Source organism: Staurois parvus, unplaced genomic scaffold, assembly GCF_062004578.1.
Source record: "Staurois parvus isolate SC_StPar_1 unplaced genomic scaffold, SC_StPar_1.0 ptg000166l, whole genome shotgun sequence".
Classification (NCBI taxonomy): Eukaryota; Metazoa; Chordata; class Amphibia; order Anura; family Ranidae; genus Staurois; species Staurois parvus.
In genome coordinates, this window is record NW_028317962.1 from 1,005,793 (window position 1) to 1,017,885 (window position 12,093).

General features: G+C 43.3%; 1 protein-coding gene across 2 annotated transcripts in view; it reads left to right on the forward strand.

Moving 5' to 3' along the window:
* The window catches only part of LOC149462799 (histo-blood group ABO system transferase 2-like), a 136,561-nt gene extending 124,826 nt beyond the window's left edge, over nucleotides 1-11,735 (forward strand). For both annotated transcript variants that reach the window (XM_089676324.1, XM_089676325.1), the window contains 2 exons: nucleotides 2-130; nucleotides 5,889-11,735. In XM_089676324.1, the coding sequence (XP_089532450.1) occupies nucleotides 2-130; nucleotides 5,889-6,573 (814 nt within the window). In that variant the 3' untranslated portion in view covers nucleotides 6,574-11,735. The remainder of the gene's footprint in view (nucleotide 1; nucleotides 131-5,888) is intronic.
* Nucleotides 11,736-12,093: the final 358 nt, after the last annotated feature.

The following is a 12,093-nucleotide window of genomic DNA, read 5'->3' on the forward strand; positions in this document are numbered from 1 at the left end:
GAAAAGCTGGTCTGAATGCCATCACGTCTTGGCTTGCTCCAATCATCTGGGATGGACTATATGATTTAAACACTTTAAATGAACAACACAAGGACACCAGGATAGGACTGTTTGTATTTGCTGTAAAAAAGTAAGTATGAGCCAATGTACTTGTTTATGTGTGATAAGACTGCTTTATCAGACATCCTCAGTGTTGAACAGTTACAAGAAGTATTAAGAAATATAAGATAAGAAAAACTGAAAAGTGAACTGTAATTGTAAAATTCAGATGTAGACAAACAAGAACTACCGCTGTAAAGCTCCTATCACTGATATCAGCCAACATGACATGTATTGAATTGGTGCAGATTGTATAAAACAGCTTGTCAGGCTACAATATGCTACAGAAAAATGGAAACCGATCGCAAACAGGACGCTGAATCACCGTAACCAAAACTGTAGCAGGTAATGTAATATGGCTGCAGCTCTTCTCTCCACCTGCAGGAGAGGTCCCTCGGATGCATTTTGCCCTCTAGAGGGCATAATTGTTGAGGCCAATGATTAAGCAAACTAGGGGGTGAAACGCGTCTAAGGGCCTCTCCTGTGGGTGGAGAGCAGAGCTGAAGCCTTCTTACATTACCTGGTTTAGTTTTGGTGACAGCAAGAGAGTCGGCGTTCTGTGTGCAATCAGTTGACATTTTTCTGTAAAATTAAGATGTTTTTACTTTAGTTTAACTGCTTGAGCCATTTTCTGACACTTTTGTTTACATATAAAAATCAGTATTTTTTGCTAGAAAATTAGTTAGAACCCCTAAACATTATATATTTTTAAAAGCAGATGACCTAGAGAATAAAATGGTGGGTTTTGCTATTTTTTATGTCACGTGGTATTTGCGCAGCAGTGTTTAAATTATTTGTAAAAATACACTTTGGAATTTTTATGTACAATACATAACCAAATTTTTGTAACATGTAAAAGATGATGTTACGCCAAGTAAATAGATACCAAACATGTCACTCTTTAAAATTGTGCATGGCGGCAAACTATGTAAATTTTACTATCCATAGGCGACACTTTAAAAGCCTTTACAGGTTACTACTAGAGTTACAGAGGAGGTCTAGTGCTAGAATTACTGCCCATGATCTGCCGTTTGCGGTGAAACCTCACATGTATTGGACAATCGCTGTTTGCGTCTCTGCAGGACCGACGCGTGTATTTGCCTATGCGCACAGTCATGGGAGGGCATTATAAAATCATTTTTTAATTATTAATTTATTTTATTTTTACACTGTTATGAATAACACAATGAGAATAAGCGAGCGCTAACAAAGCTAGCAGCTAAATGCACCAAAAGGTACTACAAGTCCGCTCATAAAAATCAAATGTATCACGAATAAGTGCAGCGCATAAAATAAACCAATGAATAACTAAGGTGATCTAAAACATGTATGTTCCTCAATCAAAATAAAGACATAATCATCATGTAAAAAATCAATACATGTGAGCACATAGGTGAGTCCCAATATATAAATTATATGGCGAGAGGGTGCTATTCAAAGTGAAGATCCAGCAGGCTGTGCACATATATTCTGGATATCAGGAATCAACCATAAAGTGGAAGGTGATTATCATCCGGTGGTGTGTGATAGATTAGTAGGATTGCAAACTCACCAGAAGCGCAATCATAATGCGCATTAATTAATATTAGCCAGCCTGGAGGTCTCCCTTCAATGGAACCTGGTCTGGTCTGGGATACTCCCCCTCTGATGGTATGGGCGCTTAGGGCGATGTCAGTCAGAGGTCCCTCTCATGGATGGTATGAAATGGTCTGGTCATAAGGAAGTTTATTCCATCCTCCGAGTCGGATGGAACCTGGGTCCTGAGGGTTTAAAAGCTCATAGTAGAGCAAAACATAGGGGATATATCATCCAACTATGATCAGGTAAACGAAGTTGAATAGCTCTGTATACAATCAAATATAAGTAGCCTTTGCTGCCAATGTTACTGACCAGTCAGCTAGTTATGGTGGCCACCGGACCTCCGTGATCCAGCAGCGTGATGTCTTTGGGTAGTGGGGCTCCTCCTTGATGCGTTTCGTATGAATATCCTTCCACAGAAGGGGTTATTCGTGATACATTTTTACACTGTTGCTTTTAGCTTTTTGCTTATTTATTTTTGTTTTATCACTTTTATTGCTGTCAACAGGAATATAAACATCCCATGTGAGAGCAATAGGTATGTGACAGGTACTCTTTATGGAGGGATCTGGACCAAAGATCCCTCCTCTGCACTTAAAACCATTCAAAACACCAAGAATGCTTTCATTTTTCAAAAAATGGCACCGATTGTTTCCAAGTAAACCAGAGGTGATGTTAGGTCATCGATTCCAGTTTACTATAAGGAAGAGCAGATCAAAGCCGATTCTGTCTGTCTGGCCAGCCGTGGGGACAGAAAAACAAGCAAACAATGTAGCCACCAGGATTGGTAAGCTGCAGTATCATATTTTTTTGTTTTGTTTTTGGGTCTACTATTGTTACTACCTGTTTACTAACGCTTTAACATCTACACCCAGGAACAAAAACACTTCGGGGGTTGTTTACTAAAACTGGAGATTTCAAAATCTGGTGCAACTCTGCAGATAAAGCAATCAGCTTCCAGGTTTTAGGCTGGCCATACCTTATACAATTTTCTTGAGAATTTTGCTCATAACCATATAATATGAGGTCAAATCTAAACAACACTTTTAATTGTATCCAATTAGGCAGACCCTTGCACTACACAGTTGAAGGTAAATCTAAAGGAAATTGGACAGAAAATTGTAAGAAAATTGTATAATGTATGGCCAGCCTTATTGCCAAAGCTTAACTGAACAAGCTGATCTTAAAATCTGATAGGCTACTATGCACAGATGCACCAGATTCTGAGTGATTCAGTTTTAGTAAATCCACGCCTTCATGTCCTAAGGTGACAGTGCTCACCCACTGTACTATATCTATGGGGGAACCTATTGTCACCCTAGAACAGGGGTCTGCAACTTTTAAGACATAAAGAGCCACTTGGACCCGTTTCCGAAGGGAAAAAAAAGACTGGGAGCCGCAAAACCATTGCAACATTTAAAACAAATTGTCGCTCTTTTTTGGTTTATAGCGTAAAAAATAAAAACCGCAGAGGTGATCAAATACCACCAAAAAAAGCTCTATTTCTTTGAAAAAAATTTTGTTTGGGTACAACGTCGCACGATCACGCAATTGTTAGTTAAAGTGACGCAGCGACAAATTGCAAAAAGCGCTCTGGTCATGAAGGGGGTTTAAGGGCCCAGTAAGCAAAGGGTTAATCAGGGCCACAGTGTATCGTCATAATCACAATCATAGCCTTCGGTAAATATGAGGGCCCAATGTAATCCAAATTATAAATACATTATTATATTATTGTCACTTTTCTATTAATATTTTTTTAACCCCCCCTCAGAACTACTTTTCATAGAAAACGTTAAATTAACTTACCTTTTTTTGTTCTTCACTCCCGCGCAGTGCTGTGTTCTTCTTCACGCTCATGCAACGCTAGCTCACGCTGGTTTCGGCTCTGTCACTCCTCCCCCTCGCACACAGGAGGCCTGACGTCACCAGGCACTGTACTCGTGGCGAGGCGGAGCTGAACCACGTTGAGTAGCTACGCCGTATAGTAATTCATCCCCCATATAGTAATTCATCCCCCATAGTAATTCATCCCCCATATAGTAATTCATCCCAACACGTAGTAATTCATCCCCCACGTAGTAATTCATCCCCCCTATAGTAATTCATCCCCCCTATAGTAATTCATCCCCCTGTAGTAATTCATCCCCCACGTAGTAATTCATCCCCCACGTAGTAATTCATCCCCCACGTAGTAATTCATCCCCCACGTAGTAATTCATCCCCCATAGTAATTCATCCCCCCTGTAGTAATTCATCCCCCATAGTAATTCATCCCCCACGTAGTAATTCATCCCCCACGTAGTAATTCATCCCCCACGTAGTAATTCATCCCCCACGTAGTAATTCATCCCCCCTGTAGTAATTCATCCCCCACGTAGTAATTCATCCCCCACGTAGTAATTCATCCCCCATAGTAATTCATCCCCCACGTAGTAATTCATCCCCCACGTAGTAATTCATCCCCCATAGTAATTCATCCCCCACGTAGTAATTCATCCCCCACGTAGTAATTCATCCCCCACGTAGTAATTCATCCCCCACGTAGTAATTCATCCCCCACGTAGTAATTCATCCCCCACGTAGTAATTCATCCCCCATAGTAATTCATCCCCCACGTAGTAATTCATCCCCCACGTAGTAATTCACCCCCCCCTATAGTAATTCATTCCCTATATTGTCTCAATTCACTTACCTTTGCTCCGCGCGTTCCTCTCGCTGTGTTCCCGCGCTGTGTTCCGGTCTTCAGGGCGGACTGTGAGAGGGGAGGAGTTCGTCACGCTGCCCCGCCTACATCCTGGCTGCCCCGCCTACATCCTGACAGCCAATGTTCCACGATCCGCGGGCCGGATTAAAAGAGTCCTGACTTTTGAGGCGGCCGCCCGAGAGGAGGGAGGGGAGCGGGCGCCCGGCACACAGAAGAGCCGCATGTGGCTTGCGATCCGCGGCTTGCCGACCACTGAAACCCTATTGCCTGTCACCTGGTGGGCAGTGTGCTCCGGAGCCGCAGCAAAGATGAAAAAGAGCCGCATGCGGCTCTGGAGCCGCGGGTTGCCGACACCCGCCCTAGAACAAGACATGTTAGGACCACACAACTCTTTCTTCTCATCTCCATAAAAATTGCAAACTGACAGCACTCAACAGAGGTGGTACACACAGGAAGTGATTGGTTTACAAGATTTCTGTCAGGATCAATTGGTATTTTTTTTTTTGCTTTTCAGTAGTATTATTAAAAGACCAAAGGGTAACAATGAAAGAAGTTAGAAGTTACATACATTTTAATTGCAGGGACATGTGTTTCCCTGTTGCTCACTGTCATGGAAGTTTTAGAAGAATGTGTTACTGGTTTTTCTCTCAAGTGACCTGATACTATCATGCTATGAGTTTATCAGATAAATACAAAGGGAACATAAAATGGTTAGTAGAATATGTAGCAGTACCCCCTTAGGGATTGCTGATGAATTTGGGCCCCCCTACAGTCCTGCACAGCCAGTCAATTAGCATTTTCCACACAGCTTTCATCCACAAACAGAAATCAGGCCTTTAGAGTTGAGGTATCTGCCCAGGGGTTGCACGTGTATTCCCTCAGATCCTTTCCTATACAGCTTGTGGAATGGCTGCTGCTACCAGGCCTACAAGCTGAGCTGCTCCTTCCTTGCCACACAGGTGGTCATCTCGCAAGGGGCCAGTAAGTCCTGAGGTCTCCTTCTTTCCAGCTGCAGGGTTGCAGGCAGGCCCCATCCCAGCAGGCCTCCTGGCAGCCTTCCTCCTCCAGCCTCACATCTTCCTGCTTCTTACTCCTCTCCCACCACCTTCCAACACCAACTAGTGCTACTGTGCAGACTCTAACACCTCTTAAGGGAGTCCAGCCCCTTGCCAAGCCTCCTGTTATGGACTTGCTGAGGTCCCTCAAAGGTGCAGCCAACTACTCCTCAGATCCACCCACTGCCACCAAGGCTCTCCTCCAAAAGCCTCAGAGCAGGGGGAAATTCCAGAGGGACTGTCCTGCAGAGTCTCTCAGCTCTGACCTAAATTTGGCCCCCCTGCCTATTGCACTTGAGCTGCTATTCAGCTCCTGTCTAACCATTGGTGATCTAGCTCCACCTATTGTAACTAGGGGGGTGTTACAAATACTATGCAGCTTTATTCGATGTTATAGGATGTGTTTTCATTTATTTTAGAGTATTTGTTAACAATGGTATTGTTCTTTCCAGGTACATCCGGTTTCTTGGTCCACTCCTGGAATCAGCAGAACGTTTCTTCATGGTTGGCCATAATGTTACATATTATGTTTTCACTGACAAAGTCGATGATGTAGTTAAGCCCAAAATGGGTGAAGGTCGAATTTTGAAGTTTCATGAAGTGTCCGCCGACAAGCGATGGCAAGATGTGTCCATGCGACGAATGGAAATCCTGACTGTCATGACAAAGGAGCAGATGCCAAATGAGATTGACTACTTGGTATGTGCTGATGTGGACATGGTCTTTAATGACCACATGGGAGTGGAAATCCTTAGTGACCTATTTGCCACACTGCATCCAGTATTTTTCCTTTCTGAACCACAAGCATTTACATATGAGCGACGGCCCATTTCCGATGCTTATATACCTTTTGGTAAGGGAGACTTCTATTATATGGCAGCGTTGTACGGTGGGAAGGTAGAAGAAGTTCATAAGCTTAGCATGGCTTGCCAAAATGGGATCAAGAAGGACAAGAAAAAGAACATAGAAGCCATTTGGCAGGAGGAGTCCCATCTCAACAGATATTTGGTATACAATAAACCTACCAAAGTGCTTTCTCCAGAATATATTTGGGACACAGATTTGCCCCATGGTGAACTAATAAAAAGGAAGAGATTCATAGCAGTACATAAAAACCACGTGGAAGTAAGAAACTAAAATGTCCTGACTGATTCACATGTGTAAAAATGTATTATCGTTCTACAAAATGAGGACCTCAATAAAGGGACATTGCTTTTTTTTTACAGAATATGTCAGTGCAAAATGTTCCTAATATGTGCCTGTTGTACCATGTATATATCAAAAAGTATCCTGTTCTCTTTGTATTGCTTTCTTTGTGCGAAATCCCTGGTGTTCTGGCCAATCCCTATGATTTCCTATTAAAAAAACTGAGCATGCTAGGCAGGAGAGCACAGTGTGGTCAGTTTTCTAGCTGTGCTGAGAACTCAGCCTATGCTCCTCCAATGAAAAGACTTGTGCTGACACACTTCCCCTTCCTTGCATATCCATTCACTGGGATGGCCAGTGTCCTGCTGTTTCTCCCCCAGCTCTCTAAGATTCTTGTACAGCTGATTACAGGGGGTATGTGATCACAAATGCTTTTTATATGTACACAAATGTTTTGCTTTTCTTTTACACTGAATGGGTTGTTTTACAAGGTAAGGGTATACATATGGTATACTCCTAATATGGAAGCTTCATGCTACATTTGATCATAAAATAATCAGGTTTATTAGTTTTGTGGTAATGAACAAATGTCATTGCTTTGAAGTTTGAAGAACAAACCTGATCTCTTCCCTATAAAATAGATTAGATAGATTTTTTTTTCTTACCTGTAAAATCCTTTTCTTGGTGCACATCACTGAACAAAGGCTGGTAATTCATTCACAAAGGGGTTAAGCAGCTACCTTCAAATGATTGGACACTGGCAAATCAAAGTTGTAAGGACAGCCCAGCTTAACCCTTGCTAATGCCAGCATGCCTTTAGTTTTGTAGCAAGCAATACAAATGCAGAGGGGGAATGTGTTCTGTGATGTAACCCTATTTTCTTGCCGGTATTTCAGTCACTAATGGGACATCCCTTAGCAGTCCAACTGAGGTGTGGGCAACACACCTTACAATGGCTAACAAGCTCAAACAAGAACAAGCAAGGCCCAACAGGTCACAGGGTCACCTGAAGGACCTTATGGCCAGGTTCACATCCAACGAGATTTGAAAAGTGAAGCGGGATGCTGAAAAACCTCAAAAGCACAAATACTTCTAGCGGAGTTCATTTTGAATGATGAGCTATTGATGAGTTGCTGAATCCAACAGCAGAAGTGAAACAAGAAGCAGCTGACCCTTGCAGGGTTTTTCAGAAATGAAAGTCAGGATGTCAAAAAGAGGCTATAGCCCGAGAAATAAATGCAAATAGCGTGCACTACATTCAAATAATGTGGCTTTTCCTGTTTAGGATACTTAGGCATAAGACACAGGGAATTGCTTTGCAGGTAAGCTCCGCAGACCGACATTTCAGCCAAAGAACCTATCCTGGATACCTGAAGTAGAATATCCACCAGCCCAGGGACACAATAGTGCAGGGTCATAGGGAAGAACTCCTACTGCTGCGGGACAGAAGGATATAGTCAATATGGATCCAGTTTCTCTGACCATGGTGGATAAAGCCTGGCAGACAGTGAAAGAGTCAATTGCAGGCTGCAAATCCAGACCACCAGAGCAAATTAGGCCCTAAAGAGGGTTTCTAAACTCTCGTCTACAGGGTTCTTAAAAAGAGGAACATCTACAACAGGAATCGTTAAGGTATATTTAAAGCAGGAAATAGCTGGATCCACAGTGAGAACAGCTTTTTTCTTTAAGAACTCCTACTCAAAAGGATATTGTTGAGCATTAGGTTTAGGTTGGGGGGCTTATCAGAATGAGAGCCAGCTCACAATACAGGCTGAAGCTACAAGTCAGTAGGGAAAGACGTTTTAGAATAAGGCCCCTTTAAGGGACCCATTCTGGTGACATTTGGCATGGTTGATGCATGTAACTCTAGTTATAAACATGTGCTTATTGCATTATCCCTAAAGTGGTTGTAAACCTTAGACATGAAATATGAACAAAGCACATCCTACTATAGTGTGTGCTTGTCTCAATACGGAGCGCTAAGTGTAATTTCTGTCTGCTGCTCCATTCAACTACTATCAGCATCAGTCACTTCTGATGAGTTTCGCTGACAGAAAGAGAAAAATGGTGACAGGGGAGAGCACAGCTTGTGATTGACAGCCTCTGATTTTCTCCTGTGTGCTGTTTGAAGGGGGGCATGTCCCTTCCCTCCAATCAGCATTCACAGATCCCCCCACTGATATAGCTTCAGCTCCTCGCCCCCTGCTTTTCATGGCGGAGAGATCCTGTGTAAATGCTGCACTTTGAATGGATGTGGGGGACAGGCAGCTGTAGATAAACAGGTACAATTTCCTTCCTAGATAAATATCTGGGGAGGGGCAACAGGCTAGGCTAACCATGTCAGGATCCCAAGATCCCAAGTTGAGGGGGCTATCCAGTGGGATGGGATCCCAACCGTGATTACATAATCCCTGCATCACCCACTTAAAGGTCCACTGGAAGGTGCTATGATGGGATTAAACATATAAATAGATTGAACTCTTCTCTGGTTTTTCTGCAACTGAAGGAGTTACAGTCAGCACTCCAGGTTCACCCTTAACCACTAGCCTACAGGACACTTATACCCCCTTCCTGCCCAGGCCAATTTCCAGCTTTCAGCTCTGTCACACTTTAAATGACAATTGCGTGGTCATGCAACACTGTACCCATATGAAATTTTTATCATTTTTTGTGACAGCTTTATTTTGGAGGTATTTAATCACCTCTGGATTTTTTTATTTTTTTCTTAAACAAACCAAAAACCACTGAAAATTTTGAAAAAAAAAGTTTTTTCTTAGTTTTTGTTATAAAATTTTGTAAATAAGTGATTTTTCTCTTTCACTGATGTGCGCTGATGAGGCTGTAGTGATGGGCACTGATAGGCTGCACTGATGGACACTGATAGGTGGCACTGATGGGAACTGATGAGGAGGCACTGGTAGGTGGCACTGATGGGCATTGACAGGTATCACTGATGGGAACTGAAAGGCAGCACTCATATATGGCACTGATAGGCGGCACTGACTTGCACTGTTAGGTGGAACTGACTGGCACTGTTAGGCGGCACTGATAGGCAGCACTGATGGGCACTGATAGGCGGCACTGATGCACACTGATAGGTGGCACTGACTGGCACTGATAGCTGGCACTGACTGGCACTGATTGGCAGCACTGATAGGTGGAACTGACTGGCATTGATAGGTGGCACTGACTGACATTGATGGGTGACACTGAAAGGCAGCTCAGATGGGCACTGATATGTGGTATTGATGTGCACTGGTAGGCACTGAAATGTGGCACTGATGGACACTGACAGGTGGCACTGCTGGGGCTACACAGATCATCAGGGCACACTGATCATCAGTGCTCTGATGATCTGTGTACATTTCCCCTCTGAGGAATACTGATCACCGGCTCTCCTCTCCTCTCAAGCTGTCAGCGTGACAGCTCGTGAGGAGAGAAATGCCGATAACTGGCATTTCCCTGTTTACATGTGATTAGCTGTAATTGGACACAGGTGATCACATGACCGAGCCGACATCTGCTCTTTCCTTTGATCGGTAATCCGCTGTGTCCGAGGGACACAGCGCACCGCCGATCGCCGTACTGCGTGCTCCCTGAGTCGCGCATGCGCGGTTAGAATGGGAGGACTTCATATGACATCTTCCCAGAACGAGAGAACCACCTTGCGCCCGTCATTGTACTATATGGTGGGCGGGAGGCGATTAAAGGGCCAGGCCACAATTACACAATGGGCACCATGCACGGCAATAAGCCCAAGCTTACCTGAATCCAGGGACACAGGCCACCACAACCAGATCCTCGCCCTCTGGGTGGGTTCACCTCATAAAGGGGTCTTCAGCGACAGGGTTCGACTGCCAGATGGACCACAACCCTAGACCTGAATAGCGCCCTGTAGTTAACTGAATGCCATGCTAAGGTGAATGCTACAGTAAATGCAGCATCTAGTGCCGGAAGCTACATTACAGGCTTGCCCCACATTTTCTATCTGGTGGGGTCTGGGTACAGGTCCCCCAAGGCACTGCCTAGGCTTCACCCAATCCTGAAAGCTCCTGAGAGAGTGCTGTGTTGGCAATATATTAACTAGAAGACTTGCTAGAACAGATTTAATAATAAGAAATGAGCAAGTTTCTACTAAAGGGAAAGAGACAGGCATCCATCACCTAAGGGCAGTAGCAAAAAAAAATGAAGGCATGCTGGGGTGGGAGGATTAAGCTGGGTTGTCCTCACAACATTGTCTTGCCTTTTCCAATTAATGGCTGCTTAACCCATCAGTGACTGAATTACCAAATGACATGGAATATAGTCACAACACCTAACTGCATTCCTTAGATAACTATATACTTTTTGATGTAAAAAATGTACATTAAATGGATTTTTTCTTTAAACAGTTCCATCGTGAATGAGGAAGAAAATAATCAAGTTTGCTCTTTCAACATGATGGTTGCAGTCTGCAAAATCAGGTTCCTGTTTAAAAGATAAAACTAAAATAGATAAATTACAGCCCTATATTGTAAGAAAAAAAAGGGTCAGCAAAAAAGTATTAAACTCAAAAGAAAACATTTATTCTATTGCAGCTTACCAATTTTTAGATGCGATGGCTGCGTTAGTTTCCTTTTTTCGGATTTCTTTCTTCTATTTTCATCTTGTGATTCAGCCAGCTATTCTGCTGTTTTTCAGAAGATCAAGTTCTCCAGCAGAATGTACCAGTTTGCATGGATGAGACAATCCATTTAGCAAGGGTGATTAAAATGATCATCTTTTATTTATTCATGTACAACCTTTATTCCAAAATGAAAAAAAAACATTTGCTGTAATTGATTATAAGATGCGAGCTGGAGTTTGGCTTCAATTTGCTATTGTATTCAAATCTGCTAATACATTTAACACTCCCATTCCCCAGACTGACAATTCTGCTGTCTGCTGTGTCCTGTGCTCATTCCTCCAGAGTTGTGTCTCACTAATACTGAAGGTGTGTTACTGGCCAGGTCACCAGGCGAGAACAAAGGGAAGAAGGTATACAAAAAGAGAACCGATGCAGCCAACACACCTAATGATTGGTAAGCTGCAGTACAGTATAATACAGTTTTTGGTTTTGGGTTTAATACCCCAATTGTAAAGTATTTTTTTAAAATAAAAACATGTTATACTCACCTGTTCTGTGCAATGAATTTGCCGCTTGCTATGGGGGCACACATGCAGGCACAATCTATAGATATGCACAACATGGCTCGGCCCTGCCCCCCTTTCCCTCCTCTCGTTATTTGGCTGGCAGCGACCGGAGACAATGACAAGTCAAGCTTATGAGAGGACGGAAAGAGAAAAGAAGAACTAAAACCGCTCACAGTGCTGGATCGATACAGGACTCAGGTAAGTGTTAGGAAGGGGGGCTGGGGGCATTGCTGTTGAAAGGTTTTTTACCCTAAAGTGTTACTAAAAGAGTGCGCATGCGCGCGGCGGCAGGAATGGACATGCTCTGACTGCGCTCTGCATGCCCCGACCTTCTCTGCT